Source organism: Malus sylvestris, chromosome 4 (genome assembly GCF_916048215.2).
Source record: "Malus sylvestris chromosome 4, drMalSylv7.2, whole genome shotgun sequence".
NCBI lineage: Eukaryota > Viridiplantae > Streptophyta > Magnoliopsida > Rosales > Rosaceae > Malus > Malus sylvestris.
Window position 1 is genome coordinate 15,003,999 of NC_062263.1, and position 21,525 is coordinate 15,025,523.

The window sequence follows — 21,525 nt, forward strand, 5'->3', positions numbered from 1 at the left end:
ATTACCCGGTACAGCCTCAGAAGACGAAGGAAAATGCTGTTGGAACAAACCCACAAACCTCTGATGATCAAGTAAAATCTGACCATCAGATTCCTGTATCTGGTCAATCTTCATTTTCATGTTTGTAGCATAGTTATGTGCGAGCCTGTGCAACTGTTTATTCTCATTCTTAAGCCTTCTAATCTCCTGTTTGAGACTCATCACTTCAGCTGCCAACGATTCAACTTGACGGGTTCGAGCAAATAGGCGTTCAGACCATTTGGAAAGCAGTCTGTTATCTTTAGGAGTGACAAGGTTCCGGGCCACCACCGCAGCGGTCATATCATTCTTCATCATCGAATCCCCAACGGTAAGAGGACCAGTAGGGGATATAAAGGATGGGCGCCATATGTTGTCTGGAGAAGGCGGGACTGCCTCTTCCCTAGGGTTCAAGTCAAAACGACGATCGGAGGGGCCAGACATTTTCAAAGGTGTTGAAGAAAGAAGTGGTCAGACAAATCAAGATCTTAGAAGTGCAAGAAGGGAGTTTCTATAAGTGAAAATTCAAATGTGCTTTGAAACGGACCGCGTGCCTCTATAAAAATCAGAACTCGATGAGTTTTCAGAGATCGAAGAGGCGAGCTCAGAATTCAAATAGGCCAATTCAAAAATCGAAGAAGCAAGCTCAGAAATCGGAGAGGCATCTTGCTTTTCCAGACGCGTCAGCATTCGTCACAAGCAAACTCAGCTTTGCGGAAATCATGGGCAATTTGTCGAAGCGTCGATCCCAGATATCGAAGAGGCGCCAGTCTTTTTCAGCCTCGTCAACACCTATCACATGCATACTCAGCTTGGCAAAAATTACGGACAATTTATCAAAGATTTCTGATGAAAAAAATTCACGTGAAGCCATACTGATCAATCACTCAATGGTTGCCTACACAAGTGAAAGAATAGTACCTCTACAGGTATTAAAGAACTTCCTATAACTGCCCACCTTCACCCTCCATCGCAAGGCAGACATACTCAAACTTTCTTCATCTCTAAGAATGCATTTCCAACAAACCCTCTTGAGTCACTCAGTGTTCCTTATTCCTTGGGGTACCTCTGCAAACAAATGACACCAAAACAAAAGTATCTCATATCACCAGGGTAGAAAGCAAGAGTATCTCATATCATGCGTTCTCCCTATCATTTCCTTTGTCCTTATTCTTACCTGCAAAGACAAGGATAAAGAAAGCAATATGCCGGAACCTCCACTCAAACTCGGGTAAGGAACCAACTGCTTGGAACCCTTCCCTGATTGCCTACCTAGCACTGCTCTCGAGTACTCGTCTTCCACTGCTGTTGTACTTCCAAAGAAGCTGCCACATCTGCCTGGAGAACAGATAAGGCAAGTGAAAATGATACCTTGCAACATGTGGAGACAACGTGCAGAAGAAACAAGCAGGGAAGAATGCAGCCTGTACAGTCAACTCAACATAATGAGTCTGAGCTGAGGAACTCGAGAAGATGCCACATTCTGCCAGAAGAATAAATAAGACAAGGGAAAATGATACATTGAAGCATGTGGAGACAAGCACAACAAAGCACATGTCGATTCATCCGCTACTTCTTCAAAATCAAAAGTATCTCATATCATCAGGGTTGCAATCACTCTGGGTGGAGGACTCGTTTTGACCCTTAAATTCTTGGGTTGACTCGCTAGGCATTATGGGCTGCACGTGCCGATTCACCACCCTTGAATCAAATCCTTACAGATCAAGTCACCAACTGGAAGAAGAGCCCATCAATCTTGAAGATCATACTGTTGACCAAACTGCTCAGGTGTGAATTAGAAAGATTGAACAAAGCAACAAGTCGTCACCTTCACCTCGTGCCTGCTTGCCATGTGTTCGAGTCAACCTTCAAGAATCAAGCCTCAACGGCCCTTGAAGAAGCTTCCAGCCAAATTCAAGATCAAGCCTCGACGGCCCATGAGGAAATCACAAGTTCGATTCAAGATCAAGTGTCTACCACCCTTAAATCAAATCCAGTTCAAGAATAAGCTTGTGGAAAGTCAACAATTGGAGGAATCCAGAAAATCTTCCAAACCCAGTTCAAGATCAAAGCTATGGAAAGTCAACAAGCGCAAAAACAAATACGTGCCAATTCATCCACTACCAAAGCCAAAGATCATCTACCACATGAAGCTCCTTGTGGTCCAATTTCAACCTTCAAGATCAAGCCTCGATGGCCCTTGAAGAAATTTCAAACAAAGTTCAAGAACAAGCCTCAATGGCCCTTGAAGAAACTTTCAGCCTAATTCAAGATCAAGCCTCAACAGCCCTTGAAGAAACTTTCACCCCAATTCAAGATCAAGCCTCAACGGCCCTTGAAGAAATCTCCAACCCAATTCAAGATCAAGCTTCGATGGCCCTTGGATCGACATCTACAGTAAGGGACTTCAAAACGCATCTCCTACACGTGACAAGCACATGTATACGACGCGCCTTGAAGTGGGGGCATTTGTAGACATAGAAATTTTGGTAAATAAATGTTGACTGATAAATCAAAGTTTCAACGCTCATGTATTACATAAATTTTACACGTAGCGTGTGTCTAAACAAAAAATCGAAATAAGTTGGAAAAGTCATCAAACAGGACACGTGTCAACACCCGGCAGAAATGATTTATTTCATCTGATTATTTAATCCCAAAAATCAAGTTTTGGAATTCTATAAATAGAAGGCTAATTCATTCATTTGGGAGGACCGATTCATATTACACCTTGAAGCTTTGAAACTCCGAAGCTCTCAAGCATCCAAGTTCCCGAAGAATCAAGAAAGCCTTCTTCGTTCTTCGTTCATCGATCTTCCAAGATCAAGCCCCGACAGCCCTTGGATCAACAATCATCCACCAATTCAAGATCAAGCCCCAAAGGCCCTTGAAGAACTTCCACCAATTTAAGATCAAGCCCCGACGACCCTTGAAGAAAGTGTTCATCGTTCATCATCCGTTCATCCAGAAGAATCAAGAAAACCTTCTTCGTTCTTCGTTCATCGTTCTTCCAAGATCAAGCCCCGACGGCCCTTGGATCAACAATCATCCACCTTCAAGATCAAGCCCCAAAGGCCCTTGAAGAACTTCCACCAATTCAATATCAAGTCCCGACGACCCTTGAAGAAAGTGTTCATCATTCATCATCCGTTCATCCCGAAGAATCAAGAAAGCTTTCTTCGTTCTTCGTTCATTGTTCTTCCAAGATCAAGCCCCGACGGCCCTTGGATCAACAATCATCCACCTTCAAGATCAAGCCCCAAAGGCCCTTGAAGAACTTCCACCAATTCAAGATCAAACCCCAAAAGCCCTGAAAGATCCGTTCATCACTGTTCTTCAAAGATCAAGCCCAAAAGCCCCTTGAAGATCCGTTCATCACCTTTATTCAAGATCAAGCCTCAATGGCCCTTGAAGAAACGCTCATCCTCAAGATCAAAGCCCCAACGGCTCCTTGAAGATCCGCTCAAATCCATTTTCAAGATTAAGCCCACGACCCTTGAAGAACGTTCTTCCAAGATCAAGCCCCGACGGCCTTTGGATCAATCGCACATCCACAAATCAACACCTTACGGAGATCGAATCAGAGGATCAAATTTGAGAGAGATTGTAACCCAAAATCATCAAATAAAAATATTATTTTGTGCACGTTGTTCTTGTCTCTTTCCTTTCAGGAAATTTTCGTGTTCACAATGTCATTTAAAGTATTTTCCTTCTTATATCTAAGTCATTTTTAACTATTTTCCACTTAAGAGTTTCATTTGATATTCAAATCTAGTTAAGTTAAATAAGATCGTTTTCATTAAAAGTAAATTGTGATCATGGAAATGATTGGAAGGGCCTTGAACTCCCTTCGTTTTGGACATACAAGATTATGATCTAAAAGTCCTTGTTTACAAGGCAAGAAAAAGAACTTAATACAGACTTAACCCATCTATAATAATCCTTTGATAAACAAGAAGTTTGAGTAACTTGGGGTGCAAGTAATCAACTTAACTCGCACCTATTCAACAATATGTTATACTAAGATAACAGTGGCACGCTCAAATCTATATTAGTTTTGATTGTGAGCCTCAAGGCCTACACTAAATGCCCTACAAAAGCACCTTTCAAACTAACTGTAAACTTTTCTTGCAATACACCAAGCAGCAAGAATTTACCCGACAACCAACAAAGTGTCATTCCATCGGGGAGCTGTGCAAGGGAAATCTTGCCGGAATGGCTACTCTCTTGTGTACTTGCCTCATTGATTGACTCTTGGGTGCTTGATGCAGCAGCAATCTCACAATGACGATGACGACGGGCCATAGAGCTTGATATCCCTGCTATTGTCAGATTGTAACGATCTTGCATTCACCACTGCTTACTGCATTTTATTTGTTAACATAAAAGTTTAATATGCATGTCCACAAAATTTATACTTCATTGATGGGTATACGTAGTTCTTTTGACAAACGATAAGATAATTATACTAAATTTATCAAAAACTACAAAGAGGGAGATTCAAATTTGGATGCATAGGGCAAAACACACTGATTTAACTAACTTGACTATCCATGCCCTACATACGTAGTTAAAAGGAGCTCTATGGAAAATTGTACATGCAACTTGACTTAATACTAGAATCACTAACAATAAGCATTTTGGTTTAGCCACGTTAAGTTTTAAGTTTCTTGGAGGAGGTTATGATGCTAATAGAAAATTGCTCTTATAAAATATGTTTTAAGCGCAAACACCATTTTGTGCATTATTTTTAACATTAGCTAACTGAGCAGAATTTTACATCATATGCAAATCGGTAAAGAACGTAAGTATTTTAAGCAAATTTGTATCTTATTTGATAAAAACAAATTGTATCATTTGATTGATATGACAATACCACATACAAAAACCAAATATCCAACAGACAAGCACTGTTCATCTATACTGCATAGTAAAATTACGTGTTTACCCCTATCCTATTCATGACTTTGAGGCTGCCCGTTGTTCATCTTCTCTTGCTTCCGGGTCCTATACGCGTGTTGCTGGAAAGAGAGAAGGATGGAAAACCAGGCTCTTCCATTTGCTCCTGTTAGGGTCTTATACGCGTGTTGTTGGAAGGAGAGAAGGATGGAAAACCGGGCTTTTCCATTTGCTTTTGTTAGGTACTCGAGCCCAATTCAAAAGATTAGTCCAATAGATCGAAGGACCCTTGCTCCCATACTCCCAAGGCAGCACCGCTCGCCAAGTCCCATAACGTCGGGAATCTAGACTCTGATACCAATGTTAGTTACTCAACTTAAGGAAAAAGCCTAACCCTAGTCCAATAGATGAGAGGCGCTTGCATTTAAGTACCACTACACAATTTATTATTGTGTAGCCGATGTGGAATAATAACCGCTTCCAGAACAGATTTCTCAAGCTCTCTCACTCATAAACCGCGAACTCCTAGTCTCCGTAAGAAGGTTCGTCTCTCTCTCTCTTTCTCTCACCTGTTTTTTCAATTCGTGATCGATATTTCTTTGCATGAATGCTGGATCGGTTGTGTTTGGCAAATTTTGCCCTCTATTTGCTGCCATTAATTTTTTGTCGTTTGATTTGGGAATTCTTGGAAAAATCCAAGCTGAATCCGTTGTGATTTTAATTTTAAGTATGTGGGTTTTCTTTGGTTTCGTCTTTTAATTTTTATGACGTAACAACCATTTCTCCTCATTTATACTGAAATGTACCGAAGGCTTTGCTGAAAATTGGAATTCGTAGCGCTATTATATCTGATGTTTGAGGCTTTGGTGCACAAGGTGGTTCAACAGAGAGGACAGGGCGGTATGCTCTTACTTTGGCATGGATATTTCCTCTTCATTTAAATTAAATCTCTAGATGTTTTGAAACGCTGCCTACCTATTATATCTACTGTTATTTATTTATCATCCTACTCTTTTCTTATATTATCATTTCATAATTTCTTCCTTTTTTTATTACTTTGTTAGACTCTGCATTCTGTGAAGGCAACTTCGTCTATAAGATTAGAATAGAGATTGTAGTGAGCAAAGACCAGGTATGAAGAGTCTGAGTTATAATTTTAGTTTTATAATGCATTCTTTTTGAAGTATTGATGCTCAGGGAAGAAGGGTTGAAAATCACCGATTGAATCCTGCTCTCATCACTTCTTAGGTTGAAGCTGTGGTTGACAAAATAATTGAAGCAGCCACGACTGGAGAAATATTATTATTATTTCGTGTTGAAAATGATGTATACTGACTGAATTCAAACTATAACATCTTTATAAGTTAGCTTATTTTTAGACAATTGTTTAATGGCTTTGTACCTTCCTATTTTGTCACCTATAGATGTTCTAAGAGATACACATACCCCTCCAGGGAGAATCAGAATCATTAGTTTACATTATATGTCATGTTTGTGATGTGAGATACCACAACCATCTAAAAGTCTTGACTTCGAATTTTGTTTTGTGTGACTGCAGAGCAAGGAGAATGTGACCCGATTAGCTCCAAGCTTGCGGTAAACTTTTCTTTTTGCTCAGGGTTATGAGAATTCTAAATAATAATGGGTGAATAATGAATGTTCTGCCAAGTACCATGTTATTAACCAATCTTGGTAGATTTACAAAGCATATGAGAGAATTCGTATGAAATTTGCTTTGGTGGCTGAGGTAAAATCAATGAGCTATATTACACATTTAACCATTTACATGTATTTTATCACAAACTCCGCCTGTGTAAGTTTATCTTACATTGCCGGTCCCAAGCCCGGATAAAGGAGGAGGGGGAGGGCGTCAGGTAGTCGACAGCCGGCACTCCATGATTACGTCGAATCCTTATGAAAATGAATCCATAACGAAATCGCGCTAAAGCTAGGACGTCACCAGTAAGTGGCGCGCTGTGTGGCCCGAGCACAGTGATAAGTGAGCAAGGGTCGCTGTATCTCCATCGGCACCCGGATGCAGTGTTAAATGAGCAAGGGGGCTATAGAAACTTCTTTTCGAACGACTCCACTCAAAGTTGTTTGGGAGCATATGCTCCTATCAACTTTACACAGGACACACAAAAGAAGTACTTTGATCCTATTAGACGGGGGAGGGTGAAGAAGCTAGGACAGAAGGGTAGAGTTCAAGAGAGCAAAATGCGTTTAGGAACGTGGAATATAGGAACCTTGATGGGAAAATCTATGGAAGTAGTGGAAGTTATGGTGAGGAGAAGGATAAATATTATGTGCCTACAAGAAACTAAGTGGGTTGGTCGTAAGGCAAAGGATCTAGAAAACTCAGGGTTTAAACTATGGTATTCGGGCACAAATAAAACGAGAAACGGTGTTGGCATCATCATGGACAAGACCTTGACACAAGATGTTGTAGATGTCAAGAGGGTAGGAGATAGAATCATGGCAATCAAGATTGTAATAGGACAAGAACTTATCAATGTGATTAGTGCGTACGCACCTCAAGTAGGGTTGGATACGAGTTCGAAGGAGAAATTTTGGGAAGACCTTGAAGACTTGGTGCAAGGAATTGCTCAGACGAAGAAGTTATTTATAGGAGGAGATTTAAATGGACACGTGGGCAGGGAGACAGGCAACTATGGAGGTTTTCATGGTGGCCATGGTTTTGGGGAGAGAAACAAGGATGGGGAAGCTATCTTGGATTTTGCAATGGCATATGATCTCTTCTTAGCCAACACCTTCTTTAAAAAGAGAGAAGAACATGTGATCACCTACAAGAGTGGGCCGTCAAAAACACAAATAGATTTTCTTCTAATGAGGAAAGGGGATCGTATAACTTGTAAGGATTGCAAAGTTATACCAGGAGAGAGCGTGGCTAATCAACATCGCTTGTTGGTGATGGATGTACATATCAAAAGAGTGAGAAAAAAGAACAAGACTTGGAAGTGCCCAAGGACTAGATGGTGGAATCTAAAAGAAGAAAAACAAGCCATTTTCAAAGAGAAAGTAATCACCCAGTGTGTGTGGGATAGAGAGGGGGAAGTTAACCAAATGTGGGATTCCATGGCTAGTTGTATCCGAAAAGTAGCAAAAGAGGTATTAGGAGAGTCCAAGGGCTTTGCCCCACACCAAAATGAATCTTGGTGGTGGAATGAGGAGGTACAAACATAGGTGAAGGCTAAGAAGGAATGTTGTAAAGCCTTATACAAGGATAGGACCGATGAAAATGGTGAAAGGTATAGAAAAGCGAAGCAAGAGGCGAAGAAAGCTGTGAGAGAAGCTAAGTTAGCGGCTTATGACGATATGTATAAGCAACTAGATACCAAAGAATGAGAGTTGGATATCTATAAACTAGCTAGAGCAAGGGAAAAGAAGACAATGGACCTAAACCAAGTGAGGTGCATCAAGGATGAGGATGGAAAGGTTCTTGCTACAGAGAACGCGGTTAAAGACAGATGGAAAGGTTATTTTCATAATCTTTTCAAAGAAGGACATGAAAGGAGTGCTTCTTTAGGGGAGTTGAGTAACTCAGAAGCGTGTAGAAACTACTCTTTTTATCGTAGAATTCAGAAGGAAGAAGTGGTTGTAGCTTTGAAGAAGATGAAGCATAGAAAAGCAGTAGGCCCAGACGATATACCAATCGAAGTGTGGAAAGTTTTGGGAGAGACAGGTATAACATGGCTCACTGACCTTTTCAATAGGATTTTGAAAACGAAGAAGATGCCAAATGAGTGGCGAACGAGCACTTTGGTGCCTATCTACAAGAATAAGGGCGATGTACAAAATTGCATGAACTATAGGGGTATTAAGCTAATAAGTCATACAATGAAGCTCTGGGAGAGAGTCATTGAGCATAGATTGAGGCAAGAGACACGGGTTTCGGACAACCAATTCGGGTTCATGCCAGGGCGCTCAACCATGAAGGCAATCTATCTCTTACGAAGATTGATGGAAAGATATAGAGATGGGAAAAAGGATTTACACATGGTCTTTATAGATTTGGAAAAAGCGTATGATAGGGTCCCAAGAGACATTCTTTGGAGGATTTTAGAGAAGAAAGGAGTACGAGTAGCATATATCCAAGCTATACAGGATATGTATGAAGGAGCAAAGACTGCCGTAAGAACTCATGAAGGACAAACCGAAAGCTTTCCCATAACTGTAGGATTACATCAAGGCTCATCCTTAAGTCCTTACCTTTTTGCGTTGATAATGGATGAGTTAACAGGACATATTCAAGATGATATTCCTTGGTGTATGCTTTTCGCAGACGATATAGTGTTGATAGATGAAACTCAGGAAGGGGTAAATGCAAAGCTTAACCTTTGGAGAGAAGTGTTGGAATCTAAAGGTCTTCGCCTAAGCCGATCAAAGACAGAATATATAGAGTGCAAGTTCAGTGCAAATGGAGCCCAAAATGAGTTAAGGGTGAGGATCGAAGATCAAGAAATACCAAAGAGCGACTGTTTTCGTTACCTAGGATCTATCTTGCAAAAGAATGGAGAATTAGATGGAGATCTCAACCATAGAATACAAGTTGGATGGATGAAGTGGAAGAGTGCATCCGGCGTGTTGTGTGACCGCCGTATGCCACTGAAGCTCAAGGGAAAATTTTATAGGACGGCAATAAGGCTGGCGATGCTGTTGGGCGGTGAAGCATCAACACGTACACAAAATGGGTGTAACGGAGATGAGGATGCTTCGTTGGATGTGTGGGCACACGAGAAAGGATAAGATTAGGAATGAGGATATCCGGGGTAAAGTAGGAGTAGCCGAAATTGAAGGAAAGATGAGAGAAAATCGGTTACGGTGGTTTGGACATGTGCAAAGAAGGGGTAGAGGAATATGCGACTATGGGACAGAGGTTCAGGGCCGAAGGGGTAGAGGAAGACCTAGGAAAACTTTGGAAGAGACCCTAACTAAAGACTTAGAGTACTTGGATCTAACGGAGGACATGACGCAGGACAGAACACAATGGCGTTCTAAGATTCATATAGTCGATCCCACTCAGTGACTTGGATTTTCCAAGTCTCCAACCGAGAAGTTTTCCTCACTCGGGAAATTAAGGGAACACTACCTCAACCTACATGCTCCACTCACAAAGCTTCAACATACAAGCTTCAACAAAAGAAAATTCAAAGAATTTAGCGAATAAGGCTTTGGTGTATTTAACACAATACGTTGAAATGAAGGAAAGCTTATTTATTGATATCCCCGATAAGTTACAAATATGTACATATACATGAGTCAAAATAAACAAACAAGAGGGAGCCTTCACAAAGGTTGCTTAGGAGAAGTTTCAGCAGTCGGTAGAGCCCCAGAAAGAGAAGGCACCGGAGGGGGATCATTAGGAGCCTCAGTACTGGACAGAACCCTAGAAGGAGAAGGCATCAGAGGTTGATCATTTGGAGCTTCATTACGCGGTACAGCCCCAGAAGACGAAGGCAATAAATGCCTTTGGAACAAACCCACAAATCTCTGATGATCAAGTAAAACCTGACCATCAGATTCCTTCATCTGGTCAAGCTTCCTCTTCATGTTTGTAGCATAGTCATGTGCGAGCCGGTGCAACTGTTTATTCTCATGCTTGAGCCCTCTAATCTCCTGTTTGAGACTCATCACTTCAGCCGCCAATGATTCAACTTGGCGGGTTCGAGCAAATAGGCGTTGGGCCATATTAGACACAGATACTGCACAATGAACACTGTGAGCCAGAGAATCCTTAATAGCCAACTCATCAGACCGTTTGGAAAGTAGTCTGTTATCTTTGGGAGTGAGAAGGTTCCAGGCCACTACCGCAGCGGTCATATCATTCTTCATCACGGAATCCCCAACGGTAAGAGGACCAGTAGGGGAGACAAAGGATGGGCACCATATGTTGTCTGGAGAAGGCGGGGCTGCCTCTTCAACAAGGCTCAAGTCAAAACGACGGTCGGAGGGGCCAGACATTTTCAAAGGTGGTGAAGAGAGAAGAGGTCGGACAAATCAAGATCTTAGAAGTGCAAGAATGGAGCTTCTACTGGTGGAGATTCAAGTATGCTTTGGAACTTAATGTTAGCCCCTATAAAAATCTGCACTCGACGAAGCTTCAGAAATCGAAGAGGCGCCTGTTCAAAAATCGAAGAGGCGTTTGCTTTCTCAAAAGCTAGGCTGCTCAGAGACCACGAGGGTCGATCTCAGAAATCGAAGAGGCGTTTGCTTTCTCAAAAGCTGGGCTGCTCAAAGACCACGAAGGCCGATCTCAGAAATCGAAGAGGCTTGCTTTCTCAAAAGCTGGGTTGCTCAGAGACCACGAGGGCCGATCTCAGAAATCGAAGAGGCACCTACTTTTCCAGCCTTGTCAGCACCTGTCACACGCACACTCAGCTTTGCGGAAATTATGGGCATTCTGTCGAAGATTTCTGGTGAAGTAGAAAGCACATGAATCGTACTGTTCAATCACCCACTTCCCACACACAACAGTAGCTCATGGGTACCACAAATAACTTTGCCAAAGTTCTCTGACAAAGTTGAGACACGTGAAGCTTGCAGCTCCCACTACATCGCTCTGACCAAGAAGGGTAAAAGAATAGCAAAGAAACAACACTAACAAAGTTTAGACACATAAATTTTGAAGGTCTAGCTACCATATTATTACCCACAAGGGTAAAGGAACAGTACCACTGCTGGATAATTGGAAAGTCCCGGTGTGTCAACCTCTGTGCTTCGTGGCAAGGTAGACTATCAAACATGCCCAACCTTTACTCACATTCGAGAAAACACTCCCACCATGATTGCTTGCTCCAAAATCGAAGAGGCACCGCCCTCCGAATCTCGAGAGCCAGACTCCCAACATGATTACTTTCTCAAAAATCGAAGAGAGGGTAAAGGAACAGTACCACTGCTGGATAATTGGAAAGTCCCTGTGTGTCAACCTCTGTGCTTCGTGGCAAGGTAGACTAGCAAACATGCCCAACCTTTACTCACATTCGAGAAAACACTCCCAACAAGATTGCTTGCTCTAAAATCGAAGAGGCACCGCCCTCCGAATCTCGAGAGCCAGACTCCCAACATGATTACTTTCTCAAAAATTGAAGAGAGGGTAAAGGAACAGTACCACTGCTGGATAATTGGAAAGTCCCTGTGTGTCAACCTCTGTGCTTCGTGGCAAGGTAGACTAGCAAACATGCCCAACCTTTACTCATATTCGAGAAAACACTCCCAACAAGATTGCTTGCTCCAAAATCGAAGAGGCACCGCCCTCCGAATATTGAGAGCCAGACTCCCAACATGATTACTTTCTCAAAAATTGAAAAGACACCGCTCTCCGAATCTCGAGAGCCAGACCCCCAGTAGGATTACTTTCTCAAAAATCGAAGAGGCATCGTTCTCTGAATCTCGAGAGCCAGATCCCCGACAGGATTGCTTGTTCGAAAACCGAAGAAGCACCACTTTCCCAACTTCAAGAGCTGGATCTCCTTGGATAAAGCTTGTCTGTAATCTTCACATGCAACATCAGCTTTCCAGATACCACAGACCACTTTTTCAAAGTGCTCTGACAGAGTTAAAACATGTGAAACTGGCAGCTCCCACTACCGTGCTATGACCAAGCAGGGTAAAGGAATAGCATTATTACTTGATGTTAGAGAGACTCCTATATATGTCGACCTCCATCCCCAACGGACAGGCAGACCTGCAAAAATGCTCAACCCTTCCTCTTATCTGAGAGGGCACTCCCAACGAAGCCTTTCGAAATATTCAGCTTTCTTTCCCCCCGATAATACCTCTGTAAACAAGTTATACTAGAGCAAGAATATCTCATATCATCAGGGTTAAAAGCAAGAGTATCCCATATCATGTTTTTCCCCTGTCTTTTCCTTTGGCCTTGTTCTTACCTACAAGACAAGGAGAAAGAGAGCAATCAGTCAGCACTTGGAATCAAGCTTCCAGTCAGGAACTGACTGCCTGGAACCCCTTACCTGATTACTTACCTGGCATTGCTCTCGAGTACTCATCTTCAACATCTTATGCTTCCAGGGAAGATACCGCATCTGCCTGAGGAACAGATAGGGCAAGTGAGAAGGATACAAGGAAGCATGTAGAGACAAGCGTAACAGCACATGTGCCGATACATCCACTACTCTGTCAAAAGTAAAAGTATCCCATATCAGCAGGGTCGAACGTACTCTAGATTTGATGGACTTGTTTTGACCCTCAAATTATTCAGTCGGCCTTATACTCTGGAGGAAACCAGAAAACCCTCCAGCCCAGTTCAAGAATAAGCCTGTGGAAAGTTACTTCTTCAAAAGAAAAAGTATCCCATATCATCTCTTCTCATTTTTCTTCTCTTTATCCTTCATGCTGCCTGCAAGATAGGGAGAATGTGAACAATCAGCCGGAGCTCTGATTGCTTACCTTGTCTGTCACCTCTTTCAGCAGATCCCCTAGCTCGGCGACTTGGGGGACTCCTACTACATGGTTTGTATCGCGCTTGACCAAGCCTGAAACTACAAGTAAGCTTCAAGTGAAATTGATACATTACCTTGTGCATCTCCACCAGTTAAAGATACCACCCCTGGATGGAGGAAGAGGACTTACAGAGAAGATGCCACATCTACCTATGAGACAGATAAGGCAAGTCAAGACGATACCACACTCCGGTACTTAGAAGTTTCGTGGTTACGAGATCATTCTCCCACAATATTTCCTAATGTCATTTGTACTAAATCATTCACTTGTACTCACTAAAGGAGAGCTTGAACCTATGTACTTGTGTAAACCCTTCACAATTAATGAGAACTCCTCTATTCCATGGACGTAGCCAATCTGGGTGAACCACGTACATCTTGTGTTTGCTTTCCTATCTCTATCCATTTATATACTTATCCACACTAATGACCGGAGCAATCTAGCGAAGATCACAAAAAGTGACTGTTTTCGCTACCTAGGATCTATCTTGCAAGAGAACGGAGAATTAGATGGAGATCTCAACCATAGAATACAAGATGGATGAATGAAGTGTAAGAGTGCATCTGGCGTGTTGTGTGACCGTTGTAGGCCACTGAAGCTCAAGGGAAAATTTTATAGGACGGCAATAAGGCAAGCGATGTTGTATGACACAGAATGTTAGGCGGTGAAGCATCAACACGTACACAAAATGGGTGTAGCGGAGATAAGGATGCTTCGTGGGATGTGTGGGCACACGAGAAAGGATAAGATTGGGAATGAGGATATCCGAGGTAAAGTATGAGTAGCCAAAATTGAAGGAAATATGAGAGAAAATCGGTTCCGGTGGTTTGGACATGTGCAAAGAAGGCCTACTGACGCTCCGGTTCGAAAATGTGTCTACGGGACAGAGGTTCAGGGCCGAAGGGGTAGAGGAAGACCTAGGAAAACTTTGTAATAGACCTTAAGAAAAGACTTGAGTACTTGGATCTAACGGAAGACATGACACAAAACCGAGCGCAATGGCGTTCTAGGATTCATATAGCCGACCCCACTTAATGGGAAAAGGCTTTGTTGTTGTTGTTGTACATGTATTTTATCACAGATATTGAGAAACCTTAGAGTTAATCATTTGTAACAATAAATGTTAATTATTCAAGCTTGGATTTTCTTGGCAGTGGCTTCCTTCGTTAACCTCTACAACTGCGTCTCTCTTCGCTTTCCCACTTTCTCCAGTACTCTCTTTCTCTTTCTAATCTCTATTGAGTTTCTTTCAATCTGTCAATTTATATAATTTATTCTTTGATGTCATATTTGGTGTGTTTGATTTGGTTTTGTGAATGGCTTCCTAACTTTTCCACTTTGGATTCAATTAATAAGTTCAATGGTTGTATGTAGAACAGAATACTGATTTTTGAACAAGGCAATTCAAAGCTCGAAAATTTGTATGTTATGCATGAGCTGACTACTTTTTTTCCCCACTTTTTCGACTTTGAGCAATTGCAGTGTTTTAGCCTAATTTGCTAATTTTTTTTGTTTATTTTTAAATTAATTATGTATGAATTAACTTGGAAATGTTATATGAATTTGGTATAAACTGGAATAGAACTTATATCCGCAGGTTGAATGTGCCATTTACCAACTTATTTTTTGTATGAGAAAAAGATTACACTATATACACACAATGCAATATGATAGGTCTCTGGAAAATGAACTACATAATGATATTTACCCATCTGTTTATATACATGTTATATTAATTGATTTAATGTTATATGTAAAACAGAGCATCAGATGCGAAGCCAAAAGCAAGAATGGGTACGAACATGGAATCCATGCCAAAATCTCACATTTGTTCATAGTGGTCTTGATGGAACATGGAATCCATATCACCATGCATACTAATTCAACGTTTATTGTTCTAATTCTTAAATTAAAATAAATTGTCTTCACTCCAGTTCATGCATTTCTTAACTTCACATGCATAGACGTTGATAAAAAAGAGCTTCATGAGGGTCATTACTAAACATCTACAAATTCGTTAAAGCCTCAGGCTTCCAGTTATCAAACTACAGGTAACTACAGATTAGTAGATGTTTAGTAATGACCCTTTTGAAATGTTGGATATATTGTTGATATTATTGATCAATTGAGAATTGGTTTTTTGGGTTTATGAGCTTGAATAAAATTCACATTGAACAACTTAGTTCAGATGTGATTGGAATCTTAACTTCCAATTTGGTTCCAGTTCATGGCTGATATTGTATATGTTCAATTACCTGGAATTTTCTTGCGAAAATGCCTTTGATTAGGGTTTTAAGATCCGGTTTATAATTCTCTATGTACATTGTATTACAAATCTTCCCTCTGTTGGATTTTGGTATTGTTCCTCAATCAATTTGAGAGATCTGTTTTATTTCTATGAGTTATGGGAAAGAATATGCAATTGCATTTAGATGGGTGGAATACAAATACTAATGATGCAAGCACCTGAAGCTATGGTAATTCATATGCAATTTAGGGTGATTTAATTCCAAAGTAATCAAATTATGTTTTTAATATTCTTTTTATTTGAATTTTCATATCAGCGGTGACATACAAAATAAAGGAGGCGCCATTAACACAGTTATGAACTTGGATATCTTTGATGGAACCAAACTTCCTTTTTTTTTTTAGCTTTGTACAATTGTAAATATAACTCTTTGGGATATAGCCATAGATTTTTAAAAACATTCCCCAAAGAGTACATTCCCAGTTTTGTTAGCATCTAACGCATGGCTGTAATTTTTGTTTATAAACACTATTCTTTGACATATTTTTTGAGATTTTCTACATCTTTGACAATGTTTAAAACCCGCAGCAACGCGCGAGGACACTTGCCAGTCTTACATACTAAAACTCGGTTGGGGTGGGTATTGTGGATGACCATGCGGCGGACGATTTGCCCCTTCGTTTTCCTCCGTTTCTCTGCTCTTTCCTCCTTTGTGCAGTCGAGTGCCTATTTTGCCCCTTCCGTCCGCATGTCAATCATCTAGCCAGTCTCTGTTTCGGCTATGTTCTCAATTTTTCTCTTCGTTTCTGCTGTTGTCTCACAGATCTCTCTTCTATTGTTCTCGAACTCACCATTTCTCGCTCCCAGTTTTTGGAGCCGGAAACGCTCCCAGTTTTTGGTGCCTCACGGATTCCGGCTAGCTCTGCAGCAGTTAAACCATAGAAATGATCATTCATCAGGCCTGTATTTCGATTGCATCCTCTCAGTTTTTGTCTCTGTCTCAGTTTACGCCGGCTCACTAATTCCGGCTGTGTCTGCACTCGTCAAACCATAGAAAACACCTGAAGTCAATTTTCTGAAGCTTGTTTTGCTCCTCGGTTTGCTGCTCAGAAGATCAAACTGTCCAGGTTCGAAACGAAAAAGCTTATTTGCAAATGGATTTCCTCACTTTTACAGATTATTTGTGTTTGATGCATGTTGGTTTTTTTCTTTTTATTAATTTTGGTTGTCTGATTTGTAATCTCTGTTCTTGATTTTAGTTAGATTTTCAGGTTTTGTTTTTGTTGTTTTTAGGTTTTTTTGCTCTACTGAAATTACATTTGGTTAAATTTTGTCAATTTCTTTTTGTCTGGCTAGGAAATTCTTATGTTGTTTTTGTGGCTGTTATATGATGGGGTGACAAACTGTGGCTTTTTAATTTGAGTAAATTGTACAAATGGTCCCTCAACTTTAATCAAATTGGAGCAATGGTCCCTCAACTAAAAATCTATTACCTTTGGTCCCTCAACTTATCAAAACGTGCAGCTATGGTCCCTCAACTAAAAATCCATTACCATTGGTCCCTGAACTTTAATTCAAGTGGAGAAATGGTCCTTTAACTTTAACCCAATTGTAACAATGGTCCTTCCAATATAACTCGTTTTGACAAATTTTTTGACATAGTTGACGAAAAGAACCATAATTATACACTTTGATGAGTTAAGGGACCCTAATTATATAAATGGTCATTCCAACATAGCTTATTTTGACAAAATTTTGACAAAATTGATGAAAAGGACTATAGCTACACATTTTGATAAGTTGAGGGACCAATGGTAATGGATTTTTAGTTGAGGGACCATTGCTCCAATTTGATTAAAGTTGAGTGACCATTTGTACAATTTACTCTTTTAATTTTTTGGTTTTGCAGCATTTAACTAATAGGCAATTACCTTTGAGGTGCAAGGAGAAGAAAGTAAGGTGTGTGAATCACCTAGAAAAAAAGGTGTGACCGTTTGAGACCCAGAAACAGAAACAGTGGTGTTCCAGTCACTTTGGAGACTGTCGGTGACATCTGTGTAGCCATCAAAGGGTTTACAAACAAGCAGAAGGCTTTTGAAAATGGGATTCCGTCTGAGGTAGTGCTTCATATTTGCTAATATTGTTCTTCTTTAGTGATTTGGGTTGACATTGTCAATATGACCTTACTTTTGAATGTTTTTCAGTACAAATTTAGTGTCGAATTTTTGGTTTGCCTCGATGTGTTGGAAAATACATGTATTTGAGAATGTTGGGGACTTAACAAATGTTGTAGGCACTGAATTTTGTGAACTGTATTTTTAATTTGGATTCACATGGGATATTCATGCTTTAAATGATTAATTGGTGATGACTTAGTATAATTATGAATATTGGTGTGAACTATATTTATGAAGAATGCAAAATTAAAGTGGTGCTTTGTGATGCAATTTATGTCTATAAAAGTTTGATCTCTTCAGTGAGAGGAGTCAAGTTCAAACATGTTGAAAGGGAAAGAACAAAGATGCGTTACTAGTAAAAAAAACACTTTGCGCGACGTAGGTACATGCGTCGCGCAAAGTCAAAAATCGTTGCGCAAGGGTTTGCACGACGCAACCTTCGTCGCGCGCTAATCGTCGCGCCAAGGCAGTGACGCTAGGGTTTGCGCGACGAAGAAATAGCATGCGTCGCGCAAAGCCACTATGCGCGACGCATGGCTGACGTCGTGCAAAGTACTTTGCGCGACGCACACCTACGTCGTGCAAAGTCACTTTGCACGACGCGCGTCCTACGTCGTGCAAAGATACTTTGCGCGACGCACATCCTAAGGCATGCGTCGCGCAAACCTTTTTTTTTATTTAGTGAAAAATAATTTTTTTTTTAGTGAAAAATATTTTTTTTTTAATTTTTGATAAATATTGTAATTAAATTCGAAAGAATAATTAATTAACCAAGCAAAAGTATTTAATTATAAAATATATGAAAATGTACATACAAAATGTCCGAACAAAAAAGAAAAAACTACAAGTGAACTAGGTTTAATACATCAGGCTATTGGGTATCGGCAGGGCGAGGTGGCTCTGAGGTCGAAGGTGAAACAAGATGAGGTGCTGGTAGCGAGATTTGGAGGCCGGACATTTGTATGGCTTGTACAAGGTCTCTCACCATCTCGGCATAGGTCCTCATCTCCTCGCCTTGGGCCTTTAGCTGCGCCCTCATCTGCTCGCCATGGGCCCTCATCTGGTCTTCCTGGATCACAAGTTGAACCTTTAGGGAACAAAGAGAACAAAGAAGGTTTTACCTATTCAAAAGAGAATCTGAATCAGACTAGCTAATTGAGCACAATTGGTTCGTATGTCTTGATTTTGAATTGAGGGACAGAGCAACATCAGGATGAAGCAAAGTTTCAGCGAACAGAAGCATTAAGATAAGTGTTTGCAAAACAAAAAACAAAAAAAATTGACATCGTAAATGCATACATGAAAAGGTAAATGGAGAAAATTCATTTTATGACTACAAATAGTTGCTTTCATATGCAGATGTATGCATGCCAACTGTCCATATATGGGATGCCGATTCCTAAAGGAAATAGTAGTTCTGATAGATAGCCACCATTGGGCATTTGGATGGAAAACAAATAAAATGCTGAAGCACATCGTTGAAAGGTGAACGTTTCGAACAGATTATATGTGATTTTCTGGATAAAGCATAAAGCATGGCCAGAAGAAGTTGCTGCAGTTCCAACAAGGCAGTATTCAAAGTGTGAAACTGTGTGTGTATGGGAAAGAGGGCGGGTGTTCGTGTTCAAGCTTGAGATAGAGAGACACAGAGCAAAAAAAAGTCCAAACTTAAGACAACCAATCAAACTTAAGAAACCAACTTCTACAAATGAAATATTAATGAATTTCCATGAGTCATGCTTTCAGGGAAAGGGTAAAAACATTAAGCTGTCCAGATGAAAGCTTGATTAGTTAAAGTGACCAAAAATTCATAACTGGTTTAGTGAGTACCACCAATTAGTGATAATAACATATACACCGTAAACCATTAGAAGAAGATGCACCTCTAACCCAAGGAATACCAGTTATATGAGAAAACAAAGACCAGGAAGCCGACCAAGAATAACAACAACAGCCATCGTTTCAGCAGCGACAATAGTAATAGTATCGTCCATTTTCCCTTTTCGTCTACAACATGGGATTAACTAATGAAATTTAATTAAAAAAAACGCTTAAATTACATAGTATTTACCTGCTGGTAAAGCGATGTGAAGTGCTTTGCAAGTCGAACTGCAAATTCCTCCACTGAAAGTGCCTTTACATATACCTGTGTTGCAACTAGGTTAAATCCCAAAGGCGAATAGCAATCAAAATGATGGAAACATAGCAGATTTCTAGTACTGGGAAAGCTAACAAACATAGATGTCTAATTGTCTACATACATTTTTTTTCTTTTGTGACAGAAGGACATTGTATTTCGTATCATCGTGTTAACTGGAACTTGAGTCCATAAGCAGTCACGTTAGTTGCTAAGTTCTTTAATCACTCCTGCATTCTTTTCCTTTATGCGTCTTTTATTTTTATTGATTGAACTGAGGAACCAATTTCTTCGCCCGCAGTTTCAACCGATATTTTTGCCATTTGTGAAGAAGCAGAGAAAAAAACAAAAAAACTAACACCATAGCAGACCAACCCACCACCCTAAAATTCGATTTAACACTAAAACCCTAACATTCCTAACCCTAAAATTCGATTTAACACTAAAACCCCCAATTTATAATTTAATTTCCCAAATTGAATCTAATTACAATACCAAAATCTTCAAATTAAGGCATTAAACCTTGATTCTGAACTTAGAAAGAAGAAAATTAAAGAATTAATCTTGATTCTGACCTGGGTCTATACCTGTTGTGCAGTCGGGAGAGGATGAGGACAGGATGAGGATGAAGGATGAGAAGGAAGTCGATATGAGTGAGAGGGAAGAGAGAGACCGAGTGAGCGAGGAGGAGAGAGAGGGCGATATGAGCGAGAGGGAGAGACAAGGTGATTCACCTGCGTGAGAGGATGAGGGAGACCAACTGAGAAGAGAGAGTTCAGTGAGAAGAGAGAGTTCGGGGTTTATCACAGAGCGAAAATTTAAACAAAGCGCCTATTTTTAACAAGGGTACCGCCAAAATTATCACACATAGCGCGACGTAGGTTTACCTTTCGACGTCACGCAAAGGGTTTTTGCGCAACGACTACACAGTGGCGTCGCGCAAGATATTTTTTGTAAAAAAAAATTATTATAAAATGTACTGAAAATGTGATTTTAATCCTTTCAAATTCAATTTTTTTTTACATAAAACTCACAATAATATATTTTTATAACAATTACAATAAATATAAAGCTACTTAATAAATATAAATAATTTTCAATTTTTTAAATGTTATACGTACAAAATAAATAAATTTAAATCTAGGTAATATATATACACATACCATTGAAATTGATGGGATACGCATTGTGCGAAAATAGTTTGAACAATCCAACCGTCAAACTTGTTTGTATATACTTCGAGATCGCATACGCCAAAAATTGCAAAAAACAAACATTCAAATATCAAGTAACGAGACAAAACTTTCCGACGGTTATAAATGAAAAATTACGATTTAGCAGTAGTTTTAACTCCGATTTTAATGATTTTTTACAGATACACTTCTTGATCCTATATGAATACAATGAACTAATTCGATCGTCAATTTAAAATATTTACACAAGAAGATACCACAAATCTTTATGTTATACTTAATGAAAGTATAAATAAACTATAAGTGTTAGTGAATCTATTGTTTTGATGGGATACACATTCTACGAAGTTAATTTCAAGGATCCAACCGTCA

General features: G+C 40.1%; 1 protein-coding gene across 1 annotated transcript; it reads right to left on the reverse strand.

Annotated features, from left to right (window-relative positions):
• Positions 1-18,589: 18,589 nt before the first annotated feature.
• LOC126618142 (uncharacterized) lies at positions 18,590-21,147 on the reverse strand. The gene is made up of 4 exons (XM_050286236.1): positions 21,124-21,147; positions 20,548-20,791; positions 19,895-19,969; positions 18,590-18,888 (listed from the first exon to the last, which is right to left on the reverse strand). The coding sequence occupies exons 1-4, from the start codon at positions 21,145-21,147 to the stop codon at positions 18,695-18,697; spliced, it is 537 nt and encodes a 178-aa protein (XP_050142193.1). The 3' UTR covers positions 18,590-18,694.
• Positions 21,148-21,525: the final 378 nt, after the last annotated feature.